The sequence below is a fragment of the Rana temporaria genome, chromosome 11, assembly GCF_905171775.1.
Source record: "Rana temporaria chromosome 11, aRanTem1.1, whole genome shotgun sequence".
NCBI lineage: Eukaryota > Metazoa > Chordata > Amphibia > Anura > Ranidae > Rana > Rana temporaria.
The window spans coordinates 47,010,654-47,033,649 of NC_053499.1; the positions used below are offsets into that span (position 1 = coordinate 47,010,654).

A 22,996-nucleotide genomic window follows, 5' to 3' on the forward strand; every position below is an offset into this window, starting at 1 on the left:
ACATGTGTTACTGGCCAGTGGTCAGATCACCAGCTGAAAACAGAGGGGAAAAAAGAAAACAAATTTAGCCACCACATCTAATGATTGGTAACCCACAATATATCAAATGTTTGGTTTTGGTTGTAATACCACTTTAAGGATAGCTGCACAAGGACTGTTGCCTTATTAAGTAAAAGCCATTAGGGCTACAGAAAATTTTAATTTTTGACAAATCTTACAAAGCATATAATGTAAGTAAAATAGTATGTTGACACTGAAAATAAAGCTTTGTGAAATCTCATTAATTCATTTCTTGAAGATTAATGTATAACTGCTTATTGAGGCATCTGTAACATATATAAGAGTGTAGAAATTGTGTGATTATGCCAATAATAAAAAATAACATTTTCTCCCCCTCCCCTTTTTTTTAGCGTGGATCACTTATTCCACAGCCACTTAGTGCCTGTCAGAAGTGTGAATGTTCCTACGATATGGATAGTTCTGGATTCTATGCAATCAAATGCAGTCCAGTTGTCTGCAATACTACCTGCAATTCAGTAAGAATTTATTTAACTGTTTTATTAACTGTTGTATTAACAGCACATTAACGGCAGGGAAGAAGATTTTATTAATTATTAATCTTAAATAGCCTATGACTAAAAAACAAACACCAAAAATATTAACTGTGAAAACCTGTTGTAACAAACAGTGTGATAAGGCTTGTAATGGTTTAATGACAAGGAAAATAAGATCATGCTTGAATAAAGGGAACTAGACATGTGCATGACGAAAAAATTTGTTTTGTTTCGTTTAGATTCGTTAATCTAGTTAATTTTTTTTTTTTTAATTCGGTTGATCCGTTAAACTTGTATTCAGGATTCGTATTCGGAATTCGTTTTAAGTCTTTTTCTTTTTATAAAAATTTTCAATTTGAAACATTCAAATTGAGGAATTTTGAAAACTTTAGATTTTTTTTTTTTCAAATCGAATGTGGAAAAGTGAACAAACAAAAGAAAAATCTCCATCAAATGATTACAATGACTCTTTAAATTATCTTTGGCTTAACTAAAACAACATTATTTCAAAATGGTACCCTAATAAAACACACAGGGGGTTATTTACGAAAGACAAATCCACTTTGCACTACAAGTGCAAACTACAAGTGCAAAGTGCACTTGAAATTGCACTGAAAGTGCACTTGGAAGTGCAGTAACTATAGATCCGAGGGGGACATGCAAGGAAAATAAAAAATAGCATTTTAGCTTGCACATGATTAGATGGTAAAATGAGCAGAGCTTCCCCTCATTTCAGATCTACCCCTCAGATTTACAGTGAACACACTTCTAAGTGTACTTTCAAGTACAATTTGCACTTGTAGTTTGCACTTGTAAAGCAAAGTGTATTTGTCTTTTGAAAAAAAACCCTAAGGCCCCGTACACACGAGAGGATCCATCCGCTGGAATTGATCCGCGGACCGGCTCCAGCGGATAGATCCCCTGGTGTGTACAATCCAGCGGATCTGTTTCCGCAGATTTTTATCCCCTGGGATGGATTTTAAGCAGATAGAAATTTGAAGACATGCTTTCAAATCTATCCGCTTGAATCCATCCCAACGGATTGATCCACTGGTCTGTACAGACTCACCGGATCAATCCGTCCGAAGGGATCCCCCGCATGCGTCGTAATGATTCGACGCATGCGTGGAATTCCTTATATGACAGCGTCGCGCACACGTCATCGCGAGGGGATTTTGGCGCGGATTTCGATCCGATGGTGAGTACACTCCATCGTATCCTAATCCTCGCAAATCCTCGAGAGGATTTATCCGCGGAAACGGTCCGGTGGACCGTATCCGCGGATAAATCCTCTCGTGTGTACTAGGCCTAAGTGTTGTAAAAATGTATGCAAAAGACATTAAAATTAAAATAAATGTATAATAATAAGTTAAAAGTGCTGGGTGCAATGCTGTGAAGTGTCCATGCAACAAATTATATTGAGACAACTAAACTTTCATATTAAAATGTCCAACCAAATATCATCCACGAAAGTGCATCCACCGCTGACTCTTTACATCAACTTCGGTGCACCTTCACCCACCAAATGAGCACACAAATTGCTTACCAGAGCCTGAGGTCTCATAAGAATAGGCCATACATACAGCAATCTGAACCTAAACATACCTGAACTACGGGGGTTAATGTTCCATGCTCCAGCCATCGGATGACTCTGTATGTTGGCTGCAAGCCGATCGGTAAATTAGAACAGCCAACATCAAACTTCAGTTATGCAAAAAATAACATACTCAATAGTTCATTACCTGATAAATAACTGCTATATTAGGCCCCATACACACCATAGAATCTATCCGCAGATAAATCCCATCAAATGGGTTTCTGCGGATAGATTCTATGGTGTGTACACTCCGTCGGATATTTATCCGCGGATAAATCTCCCCTGGGATGGATTTCCAGCAGATGGATATTTGCTGACATGCTCAACAAATCCATCTGCTGGAATCCATTCCAACGGATGGATCCGCTCATCTGTACAGACTTACCGGATCCATCCGTCCAAAGGGATTCCCCGCACGCGTCGTAATGATTTGACGCACGCGTGGAATTCCTTATATGACAGCGTCGCGCCCGTCGCCGCATCATAATAGCGGCGACGGCGCGACACGTCATCGGCAGAGGATTTCAGCGCGGATTTCAATGCGATGGTGTGTACACGCCATCGCATAGAAATCTTCTGAAATCCTCGAGAGGATTTATCCGCGGATACAGTCCGCTGGACCGTATCTGCGGATAAATCCTCTCGTGTGTATGGGGCCTCAGTTTGTGAACTTACAGTGTAATAGAGAGATGAAGTATCAAACATAAGACTGACACGCTGTTCGAAATTGCGGCTGTGCAGGGCGACGTCACTGCCAAAAGCTTTTCCCCAATGCATTTCGTTCGATAACATCTTCACTGGATAGGTATCCAATTGAATGTAATTATAAAAAAAAAAATATAGAGAATATTCTGCAAACTTTTGAATCTAACCTAGGTAGATATAAAATAAACAAATTGATGCAGTTCTATAATCGTATAAACACATGGCCACTCATCAGAAATGTAATAACTTTATTTTATATCTTTACTACGTGTGCTTAATTTCACAGGGCTATGAATACACAAAAATGAGTGGACAATGCTGTGGAGAGTGTGTGGCCAAACAATGTACTATGAAGGGAGAGCAGAATACTGATGTCAACCTAGCGGTAAATAACCATCCCATATTATTCAATTATGTCTTCTGGAGCATTTTGAATTTGTGTGACTGTGCCTTGTGTTTGTGTATTTTTCCAGAAATATTGTTTTTAATGCTTTTTTTAGGCTCTCTTTTTAAATAAAAGCATTAATTTCAAGTTTCACATAAATAATCAGGAGTTGTAGACAGCTATATGACAAACCTGTGCTGGGGACATTGTGGCTGACAGATGATGTGGCTACAACAGGTTCTTGTTTTCCTTTTTATAATAAAAGGGCATGTTTAGTTTCTTGTCTCCGGGAATGATGTTTAGTATCCAAACTCCGGGAATGACAAAACTGCTCATCTCAAGCTTGCTACTAGTTTTTCCCATATCGTTATGGAACAGAGAGTCCTACTTTTTTAAGAACAGAGCTTTATCAACTCTTTTCAAACTTTAAATGTAAAGGTGACTGAAATGTACAAGTATCATATGGAGTCAGCCTGATTTCCATTGGGTTATTTGACATCTTCCAATATTTGTACCAATACAAAGCACAGATTTTAGGAACATTTACGGAGTCTACATTCTGTGGTTACAGTGCAAAAGCCATACTTTTATGTTCCATTTAAAGCAGACATGTACTTAAAGTAGAACTCCATCTTTTCCTCCAAAAAACAACAGATACATTGGACATGTAAATGCATCACAACCCCACTGTCATTTTATCTGTATCTTACATTATTTAGCTGTAAAAAAGCAAGTTTGTGTGTCTGTGATGTCACTCCTTCTGGGACTGATCATTTCATTCAGTTCTGGTGAAAAGAAAGTTGGAGTTCAGCTTTAAATGTTGACATTAACTAAGGGGTTACATTTATTTCCTCTAACAACGTTAAAGCAGAGATAGCCATCAGCAGCTCTGCAGGAACATTGGTCCTCTTCTTCAGTTGAGACCACATAAGAAAATGTCATATGTCCAGAAAAGGCAAGTTAATCCGTGCCTTCATTTTGTTTATATATCCCAGAATAAATGTTAAAGTGGATGTAAACCCGAATTTTTTTTATTTATTTTTTGATGTCACAATGTACAGTATAAGATTTCCTATCATCTGTGCCTAGTCCTGCCACACAGTTAATCCAGCTCTGAGCAATCCTCTTTTATTGTTCAGTAAAATAAAAACAGACTTACAGAGAAAAACCTTAGTCCGTTCGCCTCCTTGCTGTAAGTGACAGGTTATTTACATATCTCATGCACTATATGTACAAACAGTGTAGCGCTACACTGTTTGTATATATGTTTCTTTTGACTTGGTATCAAGGTTTTAGTGTTTAGCTGCAGGACACTTTCAGGGATTATTGATATTACCCTCAGGGATTATCAATATATTTTTTATTTCATTTTATCTATTTTACCAAGCGCACATTTTCCCCTTTAACCCTTCCCTTCTATACACATATCTCATGCACTAGCCTGGAGACAGGCATTATTTTTTAATTCCCACCCCCACTCCTTTTCTGAAGTCATGTAGTTACTTTTCTGGATTTTGACTGGATGTTAGTGATCATTGACAAGGGGAGTGTAGAGGGGGGGTGGGGAGTCTACTGAAATCACGACTCCATCCACAAAGCTCCAGACAACAGATCCACCCACAGAATCTGCAGTTTTTCAGTTCTTATAACAGACAGAGGGGAGACATTTGACAGGTGAGGATACATGCAGGAGGCATCTATATCCTTATAGATCAGCACTATGGCAGTATTTTAGAAAGGATGAGAGTGGGTTTACATCCACTTTAGCGTATCTTTAGATTTACAAGATGTGACGGTTTGATTTAAAAAAAATTAGCCCAATGTTTCCTTTTACTCTTAACCCAACTCATGATGTAACTACAAAATATTGGATTAGGTTTGTTTATGGGTGGATATGCTATCCAAAACTAAGTTTGGAATATTGTTTTGCCTTTAGACACAAATAAACTGACAAGGAAAACTGTCTCTTTGTTTTAGGTTGGTCAGAAGTACAGTACCCCCAGTGACAAATGCAGCTACTATGAATGTAATGAAGAAGATGGCTACCCTATTCTTACCAAAGTGCAAATGGTCTGCCAACAGTTGGATGTCACTAAATGTGCCATGGTAGGTTAAAGAACATCTAAAAAATTGGTGCCTTTAGAAAGAACACTGACTACTGTACACTTTTTTAAATAAGTAAAAAACTGTCCGCTTTAAGACTTCTAGCGGCACGCTATAAAATTAAAGTCAGAAATAATCAGCCTTGCCTTTTGCAAATAAGACACTTCTGATATCTGCTTCAGAACAGTCAGGCCACGTACACACGGTCGATCCATCCGATGAGAATGGTCCGACGGACTGTTTTCATTGGTTCACCGCTGAAGCAGACCGATGGTCTGATGTGCGTACACACCATCAGTTCAAAACCCGATCGGGTCAGAACGCGTGACGTAAAACACACGACGTGCTGAAAAAAACAAAGTTCAATGCTTCCAAGCATGTGTCGACTTGATTCTGAGCATGCGCGGGTTTTGAACCGATGCTTTTGTGTACTAACCATCGGTTTTGACCGATGGTCAGCCATCCATCGGTTCGATTTTAAAGCAATTTTTGTCATTTTTGTCCGAAGGACAACAGATCGATGGGCCGTACACACGGTTGGTTTGAACCGATGAAACTGGACTTCAGGCCGTTTTCATCGGTTTGGACCGACCGTGTGTACGCGGCCTCAGAGGCCCAACTAAGATGGATAGCAGGTTGACATAGAAAATGTTTAACATCATATTAATCAAACCAAACCAAACACTATGAATTAAGGTAAAGAAGCAAAAAAGAAAAAAAACAACAACAAGTGTATATTGATTGGTTTTCAGAAAAGTTATATCGTCTACAAAATAGAGGATAGATTTATGGCATTTTCATTATTATTATTTTTTATTGGTGAGCAGTTGAACATAACAATAGCGAAAAGGGTCCATGGTCATAACTGACCTTATTTATTCTCAGAGATTCATTTTATTTAAGTATAGTTAAAGCAAAAACATTTAAAAAAAATTGTTGGATATGATACCCTTGGTATGAACTATCTTATGTAATTATTAAGAATTTTGGTAAAATCTATGTATTTAGGTAAGCTACAGAAGAGTTTCTTTATTCAATAAAGCAAACGTGTAACTTTTAGTGTGTCTTTCTCTTTTTTAGAGCACCGTTCGATATGATGCAAATGGCTGCTGCATGACATGTGAACCTGTAGGATATGGTATGTCACAAACAGACAATTTTCTTTTCCTTCCAGAAATTAACAAGTGAAACCCTTATATTTTCTACTGTAATATTACACCAAACTCGACATAATAGAGACCCAGCCATTATTAATTTCAACAACAATAACAACAATATTCCCGTAAAATTATATAGTATGTACAGTCAACATATTTTTAGGAACATGATGAATGCGGGCACATGTTATGTATGTGCATACCTGGATCTGCTGCTGGGGGCTACCAACTTAGATGAGATGTCAGCAGTCTCAGCAGGCTCAAAACCTTATACTTTATAGTGTTCTCCTTCGCTGCTCCTCTGAATGCTGAATAAATGTTATGTAGGGAGATAAGAATCATATTTCAAGCAGATATAAAATTGTTAATAGAAAATAAAAATGCTGCAAGTGAGGCTTCGTTAATATGGGGTGACTACATGCATTCGCCATGCAGATTTGTGTTTTGCCAGCATGGGGATGTGTGCATTTCTGTGTGCATTTCCGTGGCAGAAGTTCCATTGCTGTCTATTGGGACTTAGTGGCTGCACAGACACAGCTGTTACTCCTAATATGAATCCGCCCAGCCCTTAAAGGGGTTGTAAAGGTAAAAAAAAAAAATCCTAAATAGCTTCCTTTACCTTAGTGCAGTCCTCCTTCACTTACCTCATCCTTCGATTTTGCTTTTAAATGTCCTTATTTCTTCTGAGAAATCCTCACTTCCTGTTCTTCTGTCTGTAACTCCACACAGTAATGTGAGGCTTTCTCCCTGGTGTGGAGTGCCCCCTCCGTTGGACTACAGGAGAGTCAGGACGCTCTCTACATTGCAGATAGAGAAAGGAGCTGTGTGTCCTGACTCTCCTTTTGTGCAAGGGAGGGGGCGAGCACGACACTCCACACCAGGGAGAAAGCCTCACATTACTGTGTGGAGTTACAGACAGAAGAACAGGAAGTGAGGATTTCTCAGAAGAAATAACGACGTTTAAAAGCAAAATCGAAGGATGAGGTAAGTGAAGGAGGACTGCACTAAGGTAAAGGAAGCTATTTAGGAAAAAACATTGTTTACCTTTACAACCCCTTTAAGCACTCTGGGTCAGTTTAAGTATTTGCAATGGGTATACATGGGACTACCTGCATGGGGATGCATGGAACACCTATGCATCCCTATGCAAGTAAACATGTTCCTACAGGGGGCACAGATGTGATTGCTCAGTGTAAATGAGAACTTAGCATCTAAAATATTTGATTTTAATGTGTGTTTACTTGCAATTTTAAACTAGTGATAGGTTCTCTTTAACCAATATAAAATCACACCTTTCAAATTACATGGAAATGTTAAATAATGTTTTTCTCTTTTCAACAGACCTCAGCACACCACATCCCAATATACCAGGATCATCAGTCACACCATCACCAGGGGGACCTGGAGGAAATGGTACGCCATCAAAACTTATTTCATACTCAAAGCAAAACACCAGTTTCAGTAATAAAAATATGTTTTTTTTTCATAGTTCAGACAATATTCTTTTCTTTCCTGAAGTGATAGCTTTTAAGAAAAAAAAAAGTATTACAATAACTTTGAAAGTTAATCATTTCAACAACAATAATAGTTATGTAGGGAGATTAGAGTCATATTAAAAGTGAATATAACATTTTTAATAGAAAAGCTGCAAGTAAGCATATACGGTACTTAATTTTTCTGTGCCTTTACTTGCAATTTTATAGTGATGACAGGTTCTCTTTAACCAACATACGAATCACACCTTCCATATTATATGTAAATGTTAAATAGCACATTTCTATGTTTCTACAGACTCCAACACTCCACCTCCCAATGTACCAGGATCATCAGTCACACCATCACCTAAGGTGCCTGGAGGAGGAAAAGGTAGGTCATCAGTTATTTTTTCATGTTCATAGCAAAACACCAGCTTCAGTGACACAAATATGAGTGGTTTTGTCATAGTTCCAACAAACAAGTGATAGCCTTACATTTTTTAATCTAATATTACAATAAACTGAACACAAAAGAGACCCTGTCACCACATCATTCATTTCAACAACTATATTTCCACAAGAATATATGGAATGTGCAGTCAACATATTTCTACCAAAGTTATGCATTTGCAAACATGTAATCTATGTGCATTACCTGGATCTGCTGCTGGGCACCACCATCTTAGCTGATATGTCAGCAGTCTCAAAGCCCTTTACTCTATAGCACAGGTGTCAAACACAAGGCCCGAGGGCCGAACCCGGCACTCCAGGCCATTTCACGTGGCCCTCGCACCTCTCCTGCAGCTGCAGGAGAGCTCCAGCCCTCCTCTGGTCCTCCTCCAGACCCCTACTTTCTGCTTTCAAGCAATGCATCCAGCTTCTTCCCAGTAGCAGCATAAGGAAAGGGGGTGCACTGTGATGTAAGGGAGAGTAGGGGACTAAATTTCTGATGGTGGGGTGGCTCTTGACATCTAATGTAAGGGGAGGGGATGCGCTAATCTTACAGATACAACCGGCCTTTTTGAGGACAATCATAATGCTGATGTGGCCCACGATGAAATTGAGTTTGACAACCCTACTCTATAGTGTTCCCCTATGCTGCTCCTCTGGATGCTGTATTAATGTTATGTATGTTGTGAGTCATATTTCAAGCGAATATAAAATTGTTAATAGAAAATAAAATGGTGCAAGTAAGACCTTGTTTATATGGGGTGATTACATGTGTTCACTATGTAGAGCTTTGTTTTGCCAGCATGGGGATGCACAATTTTTGTGTGCATTTCCGTGGCAAAAGTCCCATTGCTGTCTATTGGGACACAGTGGCTGCACAGACACAGCTGCTGCTGCTGCTGCTGCTAAAACAACATCCGCTTGAGTGCGGGTGCACAGCCCTGAATGTACTCTGGGTGAGTTGGAGGACACGCACCCACATCCACAGGAATGTCAAATTGGGACACAGGAGCTGTGTCAGTGCAGCCGATGTGTCCCAATAGACATGAATGGGACTACCTGCATGGGGATGCATGGAACACCTGTGCATCTCTATGTGAGTAAACATGTCCCTACATGGGGCACAGATGTGATTGCTCAGTGCAAACGAGACCTAAGCATAAAAAATAAATAGATTTTAATGTGTCTTTACTTGCAATTTTAAGCTGGTGACAGGTTCTCTTTAACCAATATAAAAATCTCCCCTTCCATATTACATGGAAATTTTAACAAATAATTTTCTCTTTTCAACAGACCTCAGTACACCACCTCCTAATGTACCAGGATCATCAGTCACACCATCACATGGGGGACCTGGAGGAAATGGTAAGCCATCAAAAAAATGTTCATGCTCAAAGCAAAACACGGTTTTGTCATAGTTCAGGCAATATTCTTTTCCTTCCTAAATCAAATAAGTGACAGCTTTACATTTTTTTTTTAAATTCCAAAATTACAATGAACTGGACATAAAAGAGTTTCTGTCACCAAATCATTCATTTCAGCATTGATATTTCCATAATATTATACAGTGTGTCTATTCAACAATTTTTCAGGAATGTCATACATTTGTACACATGATATGCATGTGAATACCTGGGTCTGCTGCTGAACGCCACCATCTTGGACGTGATGTTAGCAGCCCCAGCAGACTCATAGCTGTACACTCTATAGTGTTCCCCTTCGCTACTCCTCTGGATGCTATATAAAAGTTATGTAGGGAGATTAGAGTCATATTAAAAGTGAATATAAAATTGTTAATATAAAATAAAAATGCTGCAAGTAAGCATTTAAATACTTAATTTTTCTGTGCTTTTATGACCCGTACACACGATCGGTTCGTCTGATGAAAACGGTCCGATGGATGAACCGATCGTGAGTGGGCCCCATCGTTTTTTTTCCCATCGGTGAAAAACTTAGAACCTGTTTTAAAAATATCTGATGGTTTAAAAAACTATAGAAAAAAACGATCGTCTGTGGGCAAGTCCATCGGTTAAAAATCCATGCATGCTCAGAATCGAGTCGACGCATGCTCGGAAGCATTGAACTTCATTTTTCTCAGCACGTCGCAGTGTTTTACGTCACTGCGTTCTGACACGAACGGATTTTTAACTGATGGTGTGTAGGCAAGACTGATGAAAGTTAGCTTCATCGGATATCTGATGAAAAAAATCCATCGGTCCGTTTTCATCGGATGAACCGATCGTGTGTACAGGGCATTGCTTGTAATATTAAGGCAGTGACAGGTTCTCTTTAACCAACATAAGAATCTCACCTTCCATATTGTATGGAAATGTTAAAAATTCTATGTTTCTACAGACTCCAACACTCCACCTCCCAATGTACCAGGATCATCAGTCACACCATCACCTAAGGTGCCTGGAGTATATGGTATGTCATCATAACTTTTTTCATGTTCAAAGCAAAACACCAGCTTCAGTGACACAAATATGAGTGTTTTTTTCATAGTTCAGGCAACATATTATTTTCCGTCTTGAAAAATAAACAAGTGATAGCCTCTCAGTTTTATCTAATATTACAATAAACTGGACATAAAAGAGACCCTGTCACTACATCATTAATTTCAACAACAATATTCCCACAAGAATATATGGAATGTGCAGTAAACATATTTCTACCAACGTTATGCATTTGGAAACATGTTATGTATGTGCATTACCTGGATCTGCTGCTGGGCGCCACCATCTTAGCTGAGATGTCAGCAGTCTCAAAGCTCTATACTCTATAGTGTTCCCCTACGCTGCTCTTCTGGATGCTGTATAAATGTTATGTAGGTTATGAGTCATATTTCAAGGAAATATAACATTTTTAATATCAAATAAAATGGTGCAAGTAAGGCCTTGTTCATATGGGGTGATTACATGCGTTCCCCGTGTAGAGCTGTGTTTTGCCGACATGGGGATGCACAATTTTAAACTGGTGACAGGTTCTCTTTAACCAATATAAAATCACACCTTCCATATTACATGGAAATGTTAAATCATGTTTTTCTCTTTTCAACAGACCTCAGCACACCACATCCCAATGTACCAGGATCATCAGTCACACCATCACATGGGGGACCTGGAGGAAATGGTACGCCATCAAAACTTATTTCATACTCAAAGCAAAACACCAGTTTCAGTAATAAAAATACGTGTTTTTCATAGTTAAGACAATATTCTTTTCTATCCTGAATCAAACGAGTGATAGCTTTAAAAAAAAGAAAAAAAATATTACAATAACTTGGAAAGTTATTCATTTCAACAACAATAATAGTTATGTAGGGAGATTAGAGTCATATTAAAAGTGAATATAACATTTTTAATAGAAAATAAAAATGCTGCAAGTAAGCATATACTTTATTTTTCTGTGCCTTTACTTGCAATTTTAAGGTGATGACAGGTTCTCTTTAACCAACATACGAATCGCACCTTCCAAATTATATGTAAATATTAAATAGCACATTTCTATGTTTCTACAGACTCCAACACTCCACCTCCCAATGTACCAGGATCATCAGTCACACCATCACCTAAGGTGCCTGGAGTATATGGTATGTCATCATAACTTTTTTCATGTTCAAAGCAAAACACCAGCTTCAGTGACACAAATATGAGTGGTTTTGTCATAGTTCAGGCAACATATTATTTTCCGTCTTGAAAAATAAACAAGTGATAGCCTTACATTTTTGTATCTAATATTACAATAAACTGGACATAAAAGAGACCCTGTCACTACATCATTAATTTCAACAACAATATTCCCACAAGAATATATGGAATGTGCAGTAAACATATTTTTACCAACGTTATGCATTTGGAAACATGTTATGTATGTGCATTACCTGGATCTGCTGCTGGGCGCCACCATCTTAGCCGAGATGTCAGCAGTCTCAAAGCTCTATACTCTATAGTGTTCCCTTACGCTGCTCTTCTGGATGCTGTATAAATGTTATGTAGGTTATGAGTCATATTTCAAGGAAATATAACATTTTTAATATCAAATAAAATGGTGCAAGTAAGGCCTTGTTCTTATGGGGTGATTACAGGGGTTCCCCCGTGTAGAGCTGTGTTTTGCCGACATGGGGATGCACAATTTTAAACTGGTGACAGGTTCTCTTTAACCAATATAAAAATCACACCTTCCATATTACATGGAAATGTTAAATAATGTTTTTCTCTTTTCAACAGACCTCAGCACACCACATCCCAATGTACCAGGATCATCAGTCACACCATCACATGGGGGACCTGGAGGAAATGGTACGCCATCAAAACTTTTTTCATACTCAAAGCAAAACACCAGTTTCAGTAATAAAAATATGTTTTTTTCATAGTTCAGACAATATTCGTTTCCTTCCTGAATCAAACAAGTGATAGCTTTAAAAAAATTAAAATATCACAATAACTTGGAAAGTTATTCATTTCAACAACGATATTCCCATAATATTATACAGTGTTTCCATTCAACATTTTCTTTAGGAATGTAACATATGTACACATGATATGCATGTGAATAGCTGTACACTCTATAGTGTTCCCCTTTTCTATCCCTCTGGATGCTATATAAAAGTTATGTAGGGAGATTAGAGTCATATTAAAAGTGAATATAACATTTTTAATAGAAAATAAAAATGCTGCAAGTTAGCATATACTTAATTTTTCTGTGCCTTTACTTGCAATTTTAAGGTGATGACAGGTTCTCTTTAACCAACATACGAATCGCACCTTCCATATTATATGTAAATCTTAAATAGCACATTTCTATGTTTCTACAGACTCCAACACTCCACCTCCCAATGTACCAGGATCATCAGTCACACCAACACCTAAGGTGCCTGGAGGAGGAAAAGGTAGGTCATCGTAACTTTTTTCATGTTCATAACAAAACACCAGCTTCAGTGACACAAATATGAGTGGTTTTGTCATAGTTCAGGCAACATATTATTTTCCTTCTTGAAACAAACAAGTGATAGCCTTACATATTTTAATCTAATATTACAATAAACTGGACATAAAAGAGACCCTGTCACTACATCATTCATTTCAACAACTATATTTCCACAAGAATATATGGAATGTGCAGTAAACATATTTCTACCAAAGTTATGCATTTGGAAACATGTTATGTATGTGCATTACCTGGATCTGCTGCTGGGCGCCACCATCTTAGCTGAGATGTCAGCAGTCTCAAAGCTCTATACTCTATAGTGTTCCCCTACGCTGCTCTTCTGGATGCTGTATAAATGTTATGTAGGTTATGAGTCATATTTCAAGGAAATATAAAATTGTTAATATCAAATAAAATGGTGCAAGTAAGGCCTTGTTCATATGGGGTGATTACATGTGTTCCCCGTGTAGAGTTGTGTTTTGTCGGCATGGGGATGCACAATTTTTGTGTGCATTTCCATGGCAGAAGTTCCATTGCTGTCTATTGGGACACAGTGGCTGCACAGACACAGCTGCTGCTGCTAAAGTGACATCTTCTAGAGTGTGGGTGCACAGACCCGAATGCACTCTGGGGGAGTTGGAGGACACACACCCCCACCATATCCACATCCACAGGAATGTCAAATTGGGACACAGGAGCTGTGTCAGTGCAGCCGATGTGTCCCAATGGACATGAATGGGACTACCTGCATTGGGATGCATGGAACACCGTTGCATCCCTATGCGAGTAAACATATATCATGGAGTACAGATGTGATCGCTCAGTGTAAACGAGATCTAAGTATATAAAATACTTGATTTTAATGTGTCTTTATTTGTAATTTTAAGACGGTGACAGGTTCTCTTTAACCAATGAAAAAAATCTCACCTTCCATATTACATGAAAATGTTATTAAATGATTTTCTCTTTTCAACAGACCTCAGCACACCACCTCCCAATGTACCAGGATCATCAGTCACACCATCACATGGAGGACCTGGAGGAAATGGTAGGTCATCAAAACTTTTTTACATGCTCAAAGCAAAACACCAGTTTTCGTGATACAAATATGGTTTTGTCATAGTTCAGGCAATATTCTTTTACTTCCTGAATCAAATAAGTGACAGCTTTACATTTTTTTATTACAATATTACAATAAACTGGACATAAAAACAGATCCTGACACCACGTCATTAATTTCAACAACAATATTCCCATAAGAATGTACAGTGTATGCAGTCAACATATTTTTAGGAATGTTATACATATGTACATATGATATACATGTGAATATCTGGGTCCGCTGTTGGTTGCCACCATCTTGGATGTGATGTCAGCGCCCCGGCAGACACTAGTACATTCTAGTGTTCCACTTCGCTACTCCTCTGGATGCTATATAAAAGTTATCAATAAACAAAAGTCACTGCCCCTACCTATGACTGGTTTATACAATAAGGAGCACTGGAATGGGCGCATATACATACAAAAACATAGAATATCCAGGCTCAGTTGGCTTACCAATCAGCTTGGTTGCTGATTGGTCGGTAAGTTTGAGCCTGGATATTCTATGTTTTTGTATATATATATATAAGTTATGTAGAGAGGTTAGAGTCATATTAAAAGTGAATATAACATTGTTAATAGAAAATAAAAATGTTGCAAGTTAGCATATAACTACTGGTATTTTAATTTCCTGTGCCCTTACTTGCAGTTTTAAGGTGGTGACAGGTTCTCTTTAACCAATATAATAATCTCACCTTCCATATTATATAGAAATGTTAAATAAAAAATGTCTATGTTTCTACAGACTCCAACACTCCACCTCCCAATGTACCAGGATCATCAGTCACACCATCACCTAAGGTGCCTGGAGTATATGGTAGGTCATCATAACTTTTTTCATGTTCAAAGCAAAACACCAGCTTCAGTGACACAAATATGAGTGGTTTTGTCATAGATTAGGCAACATATTATTTTCCGTCTTGAAAAATAAACAAGTGATAGCCTTACATTTTTGTATCTAATATTACAATAAACTGGACATAAAAGAGACCCTGTCACTACATCATTCATTTCAACAACAATATTCCCACAAGAATATATGGAATGTGCAGTAAACATATTTCTACCAACGTTATGCATTTGGAAACATGTTATGTATGTGCATTACCTGGATCTGCTGCTGGGCGCCACCATCTTAGCTGAGATGTCAGCAGTCTCAAAGCTCTATACTCTATAGTGTTCCCCTACGCTGCTCTTCTGGATGCTGTATAAATGTTATGTAGATTATGAGTCATATTTCAAGGAAATATAAAATTGTTAATATAAAATAAAATGGTGCAAGTAAGGCCTTGTTCATATGGGGTGATTACATGCGTTCCCCATGTTGAGCTGTGTTTTGCCGACATGGGGATGCACAATTTTAAACTGGTGACAGGTTCTCTTTAACCAATATAAAAATCACACCTTCCATATTACATGGAAATGTTAAATCATGTTTTTCTCTTTTCAACAGACCTCAGCACACCACATCCCAATGTACCAGGATCATCAGTCACACCATCACATGGGGGACCTGGAGGAAATGGTACGCCATCAAAACTTTTTTCATACTCAAAGCAAAACACCAGTTTCAGTAATAAAAATATGTTTTTTTCATAGTTCAGACAATATTCTTTTCCTTTCTGAATCAAACAAGTGATAGCTTTAAAAAAAAAAAAAATATTACAATAACTTGGAAAGTTATTCATCTCAACAACGATATTCCCATAATATTATACAGTGTTTCCATGCAACATTTTTTTTAGGAATGTAACATATGTACACATGATAAGCATGTGAATAGCTGTACACTCTATAGTGTTCCCCTTTTCTGTCCCTCTGGATGCTATATAAAAGTTATGAAGGGAGATTAGAGTCATATTAAAAGTGAATATAACATTGTTAATAGAAAATAAAAATGTTGCAAGTTAGCATATAACTACTGGTATTTTAATTTCCTGTGCCCTTACTTTCAGTTTTAAGGTGGTGACAGGTTCTCGTTAACCAATATAATAATCTCACCTTCCATGTTATATGGAAATGTTAAATAACACATTTCTATGTTTCTACAGACTCCAACACTCCACCTCCCAGTGTACCAGGATCATCAGTCACACCAACACCTAAGGTGCCTGGAGGAAAAGGTATGTCATTCCAACTTGTTCAAAGCAAAACACCAGTTTCAGCGACACAAATGTTATTTTCTTTCCTGAAACAAACAAGTGATAGCCTTACATTTTATAATCAAATATTACAATACACTGGACATAAAAGAGACCATGTTACCACATCATTAATTTCAACAACAATATCCCACAAGATTATATGGAGTCAACACATTTCTACCAAAGTAATGCATTTGTAAACATGTTATGTATGTGCATTACCTGGTTCTGCTGCTGGGCCCACCATCTTGGATGAGATGTCAGCAGTCTCCGCCGGCTCAAAGCCCTTTACTCTATAGCAGTGATGGCAGCCCAGATGTTTTGGAACTAAATTGCTTAACTACACTGCAGAGATTGCCATCACTGCTCTACAGTGTTCCCCATCACTGCTTCTTTGGATGCTGTATAAACGTTATGTAGGGAGATTAAAGTCACAATAAAAGTGAATATAACTTTGTTAATAGAAAATAGAAATGCTGCAAGCTAGCATTTAAATATTTTGATTTCCTATGTCTTTACTTTTAGTTTTTGCCAATATAATAAGCTCACCTTCCATATTATATGTAAATGTTAAATAACAATTTTCTATGTTTCACCAGACTCCAGCACTCCACCTCCCAATGTACCAGGATTATTAGTCACACCAACACCTAAGGTGCCTGGAGTATATGGTATGTCATCACAACTTTGTTACATGTTCAACACAAAATACCAGCTTCAGTGACACAAATATGAGTGGTTTTATCATAGTTAGGCAATATTATTTTCCTTCCCGAAACAATCAAGATATAGCCTTACATTTTTTGTATTCTAATATTACAATAAACTGGACATAAAAGTGACCCTGTCACCACATCATTATTTTAACAACAATATTGCCAGGTGTGCAGCCTATTGCATTAGGGTGTGCACCCTAAAGCTCAAACACACATGCATGTGTACATACAGTATAGCAGAGCAGTGGACAGTGTCAGTAGGGCAGTGGACAGTGTCTGTAGTTTTAATTTTTATTTTATTTATTACAATTTTTTTTAGGAGCCCTGTTAGGGGGTTTTGGTGAAATATCAGGGGTTTAAACAGGGGAAATCTGTACCACACAGGGTGATTAGGGTGTGCTCAGGCACACCTGGCACACCCTGTGCACACGCCTATGGTAGGGAGATTAGAGCCATATTAAAAGTGAATAGAAAATTGTCAATAGAAAATAAGAATGCAAAGTTAAATACTTAATTTTGCTGTGCTTTTACTTAAAATTTTAAGGTGGTGACAGCTCCTCTGGATGTTATATACCGTATATACTCGAGTATAAGCCGACCCGAATATAAGCCGAGGCACCTAATTTTACCACTAAAAATAGGAAAACGTATTGACTCGAGTATAAGCCTAGGGTGTCCATCTGCATGTCTCGCTGTGCCTCACTTTGCCTCACTGTGTCCATATGCATGCCTCACTGTGTCCATGTCTCACTGTGCCCATGCCTCACTGTGCCCATGCCTCACTGTGTCCATGCCTCACTGTGTCAAAGCCTCACTATGCCCATGCCTCACTGTGTCCATGACTAGACTGACATTTAACATGGGAGTCTATAGAAGGGGAGCCCAGCTTTGAAAAATTGGTGCTCACCAGCCGTAGGTTCTCAAGACAACAAACTTTGCACACTTGTAAAGGAGAAATGGGGCTACATGTGTCCAGGAGACCTATGACAGGCCGGTACTGGGTCCCCAAATTCCCCCGGAGAAGTGACCATTTAACATGGGAGTCTATAGAAGGGGTGCCCGGGTTTGAAATATCGGTGCTCCCCAGCTGTTGGTACCCCGGACAACAAACTTTGCACACTTGTGGTGCTACATATGTGCTAGGTTTGGGGTCCAGGGGACCTATGGCCGGCCGGTACAGGGTCCCAAAAGTCCGGGAGATCAGGCACAAAAAGGTGACTCGAGTATAAGCCATGGGGGGCATTTTCAGCACAAAAAAAATGTGCTGAAAGACTCGGCTTATACTCGAGTATATACAGTACATTTATGTAGGAGGATTAGAAACATATTACAAGCGAATATAAAATTGTTGTCGCATGCATCCCTGTGCCAGTGGTCCTATTGTTGTCTATTGGGACGCAGTGACTGCATGGACACAATATTATGTCCGTTCAGGTGCAGGTGCATGGCCCCAAATGCACCCTGAGTGAGTTTGGAACACACATCCATGTTGATGTCACATTGGGACACAGCCCCAGCATCCCAATAGATGGAACACCTTTCCATCCCTGTGTGGGTAAACATGTTCCTGCGCAGGGTACAGATCGTATTGCTCCTTGTAGATGAGGCCTAAGCATTTAAAATACTTGATTTTTCTGTGCCTTTCCTTACAATTTTAAGGTGGTGACAGGTTCTCTTTAACCAATGCAATAATCGCACCTTCCATATTATATGGAAATGTTAAATCATGATTTTCTCTTTTTCAACAGATCTCAGCACTCCACCTCCCAATGTACCAGGATCATCAGTCACACCATCACCTAAGGTGCCTGGAGGAAAAGGTATGTCATCAAAAAAATTAATTCATGTTCAAAGCAAAACAACAGCTTCAGTGACACATATATGAGTGGTTTTGTCATAGTTTATGGAAATATTTGTTTCCTTCCTGAAACAAACAAGAGAGAGCCCTAGTTTTTTTCTTGTTATATTACAATAAACTAGACATAAAATATGCCCTGTCATTGGATCACTAATTCAACAACAATATTCCCAAAGGATTTTACAGTATGTGCATTCAGCATAATTTTAGGAAGATTATGCATGTATACACATCTTATGTACGGTATGTACAAACCTGGCTCTTCTGCTGGGCACCACCATCTCAGACTGATAGCTGTACACTCTATAGTGGTCCCCTTCACTGATCCTCTGGATGCTATATTAAAAGCTATGTAGGGAGATGAGGGCCATATTACGGGTGAATACAATTGTAGAATAGAAAATAAAAATGCTGCAAGTAAGCATTTAAAATACTTGATTTTTCTGTGTCTATACTTGCAATTTTAATAACAATCTCGCCTTCCATGTTATATGGAAATGTTAAATAAAGATTTTCTATTTTTCAACAGACTCCACCACACCACCTCCCAATGTACCAGGATATTCAGTCACACCAACACCTAAAGTGCCTGACTGCGGTGTTCAGAGAAATGTTACTGTTCTGAAAGAAAATGACTGTGTTGCGACAGTGGAACTCACATACTGTGGAGGCCCCTGCATGGGAACTTCTATGTAAGTCCAATGTTTGGTTACTTTTTTAGTGTTTAATGAGTTCACTAGGGTGCTTAGAGTGCTTAACACTGAGGCTTTACTGTACACACATTATAGTGCATTGTGTTGTATGTTAGCATGCATTGCATTTAGCCCATTCATTTTGCCACAAATAACAGTGCATGGGTCCTTAAGGCTAAAATGCAGGCAAACGGCTAATTACACAGTCAGAGCTGGATCATTCACAAGTCAATCCAAGCAGCAGGCTAAGGCCTGGTGGATGTGCAAGTGCCCAGCTTTAATCTTCATGTTTTCCAAGTAAACCAGGGAATAAAGCAATTGGTCAAAGCTGTGCACTTGCCTGTCACTTTTTAAGAGTGGATCTACTTGTAGATGGTTGGTGCATGATGAACCCATGTTGGTGCAGACAATACAAATGGAATAGTTTCTCTGTGCCTTTTTCTATCCTTATTAATCAATGGAAGGGATGGCCTGACCCATTTTGAATCCATCTCTGTACACCATTATAATACTTTTGTGTTATTTGTTTTATCTTTTATCCAAAGATTTGTAAGCCTGTGGCCCCATGCACAAATGTGCGTTTGGCAGAAAAATTGTGTGCCTAGGTGCGTTTACGCACATTAAGCTCTTGGGCTATAATTAATTTTATTGGCCATAATAATAATTTATTTTGACCATTGAAATGTAGTAACGCTTGACGCACCTAGCCTTAACATGTTTACACATGGCGTTTTGTTTTGCAAAATGCTGCTGCTCCTGGACGAGCTGGCAATGTTTTTTTCTGCCTCCAAGCTCCTCTAAATGCCTATGGGCACATAGACTAACATAGTGATCTAGCGGTCGTGTGTGGTGGACTGTTCCTTATGTCATCACGCCCATAGACCTGCTCTGGACACAAGGACATCAAGAACAGCCCACCGCTAGATTGTGGGGGAGTGCCATTTGACGGAGGATTAGGTGAGTATACAGCTTTCTCCTCTCCTCTGGACAAAACGAGCGGTTGACTCGGGCAGGCACAGCCTCACTGCATGTAAAAATTGTTTTTGCCGGGAGTTGGGCTTTAGGTGTTTCCACAGATACACAATTGATTACAGGTTTTAGTGCCTTCAAAGCTCAACAATCTTTAATTTGTTTCTGTTTTAAAGTAATGTTTGTTATACTTTGCTTATATGTTAAGAAATGTGGTTTGCTTATTAAGCGTTTAAAAAAAATTATTAGTTGGGCATAGCCGTTTTTAATAAAAGAGTTTGATGGAATCTGTCCTATCCTTGTTATGCACTTCCTTTTGTTAATTATATTACTTTTCACTGTTTAGGTACTCTATGGCTACCAGGAGCATGGAGCACTCATGTTCATGTTGCTCAGAGCTTGAAGTTGGAAAGATGACTGTTGAAATGATCTGTGCTAATGGAGCTCGCATTGCCTACACTTACACCAATGTGATCAGATGTGGTTGCGTTAGTGCTTTCTGTACACCCAATAGTCCTTCTGTTGCATCGGGAAGTTTCTCCGGAAATAAGCGGAAAAGTATACAACGTGGAAGTTACAGCAATGAAGTCTAATCCTGATACCTGGAAGACGTCAGCATGAGCCTCTGCCATTGCTTATTCAAAACTTCATGATAGCTTTACAGTTTTTAGTAGTTTTGTAGAATGTAATATTTCCAAATTTTCGTACTGTTTACTTACAACAATGCATGCTTTTTATTGAATAAGAGTGGCTACATTCTTACTATACTATTCTGTGATGTTTTAAATGTAGATTTTATTAAATGTCAAAGCAAGAAACATGCGTGGTTATTATATTACCGTTTACCACTGTCATTCAGAAAAGGTGGCTGCATTTTTTCACTTCAGACTAAACATTTTCAGTGAGTACACCAAATACCCGTTGATCTCATTAGAAATGCAGTAGCATAGAAGAAAGCACAAAGGACCTTATCCTTATGTAGCACTACCCCCGAAGGAGCTGCTGGTTTAGATTTGGGCCTGTCGTTACCTTACCATGTGCTCATCTCAAGGGTTCTCCTTAAAGAGTTGTCCACAAAAATGTCTGCACCAAACATGAAGTCTCTTTCAAGGTTTTTATTGAACAAAGTTCTCCAACAGCGGGGTAGAGGGATGGGGGAAGACTCAGGTACAGGTTTGCTTTGTGGATTACGGGTACAACTTAGATCCAGAGAATTAATTCAGTTCCACGCTGGATTTCGGCAACCACCAGATAGGCCTACTCTCACTGACCTAGAAGCTGGTGCGAAGCTCGTCAAAGTCTCTGCCACAGACTTGATAAGTGTTGTCAGGCCGTCCCACGATCTTCTGCCACAAGATAGTGTAACCACTCGCACACTTTGTATAGTTCCAGTAAAGTACACAACTCACGGTGGCAAGAATCTTTCAGCCAGGCCGGCAGCAGAGCGAGGTAAATTTGCCAGGATACGTCCTTCAATTGAATCCTACAGGTTCAGCTTCCTCCCGTAGGTAAGATAGTGAAGGACCATCCCTGGATTAGTAGGCCCCAGAAACTCCTGGGCCTACTCTCAGTTGCGAGGCCTTGGACCAGCCGGCCCAGAGGCTACGAAACAGCGCACACATCCCTGAGGCCAGGAGGGCCATGAGGTTAGGATCCGAAGACCCTGCCAAAATGGTGTTTGTCCCTTAAGTACCCCTCCCCAGAATGCACAGCAGGTTGACCATGCCCCCTGAGCTGCTTCTGGGAAAGAGATACCCAATGCATCCAGCCTACTGCCTTTCCAACCTTGACCTGTGGTAACAGCGACACCCACCGTCAAGGGGAAAATTGTGCAACCCAGCTGAACTGAAACAGAACCAACAATTTAGCATAAGCCTTCTGAGCTAAACTACAGCTCAGACAACTAAAATTTAACACATAGCGCCTACTCAATGGGAGCATTACGCTACACTTATTATGAAAATTATTAGTCCCATCAATCCACCATATTTTGGAGATTAACAAAGGCAGCCATGTTTGAAATCCACTGCAGACAAATTCATCCACCACCAGAAACTTACTGACACAGTAGCAGAGTGCGGGACAAACATTGATACCATATATAAACGTAACATGAAAAGAAAGCCAGCACTCCTGAAATAAACCTCAAAGAAAAAACTTT

General features: G+C 39.0%; 1 protein-coding gene across 1 annotated transcript in view; it reads left to right on the forward strand.

Annotated features, from left to right (window-relative positions):
- The window catches only part of LOC120917303 (mucin-5B-like), an 83,122-nt gene extending 61,469 nt beyond the window's left edge, over positions 1-21,653 (forward strand). The window contains 20 exon segments of the mRNA XM_040328506.1: positions 411-536; positions 3,143-3,241; positions 5,219-5,347; positions 6,425-6,482; positions 7,843-7,914; positions 8,293-8,367; positions 9,720-9,791; positions 10,782-10,853; positions 11,487-11,558; positions 11,947-12,018; positions 12,656-12,727; positions 13,243-13,317; positions 14,332-14,403; positions 15,202-15,273; positions 15,910-15,981; positions 16,508-16,579; positions 17,200-17,271; positions 19,065-19,136; positions 19,704-19,866; positions 21,182-21,653. Of these exon segments, the coding sequence (XP_040184440.1) occupies positions 411-536; positions 3,143-3,241; positions 5,219-5,347; positions 6,425-6,482; positions 7,843-7,914; positions 8,293-8,367; positions 9,720-9,791; positions 10,782-10,853; positions 11,487-11,558; positions 11,947-12,018; positions 12,656-12,727; positions 13,243-13,317; positions 14,332-14,403; positions 15,202-15,273; positions 15,910-15,981; positions 16,508-16,579; positions 17,200-17,271; positions 19,065-19,136; positions 19,704-19,866; positions 21,182-21,428 (1,836 nt within the window). The 3' untranslated portion in view covers positions 21,429-21,653.
- Positions 21,654-22,996: the final 1,343 nt, after the last annotated feature.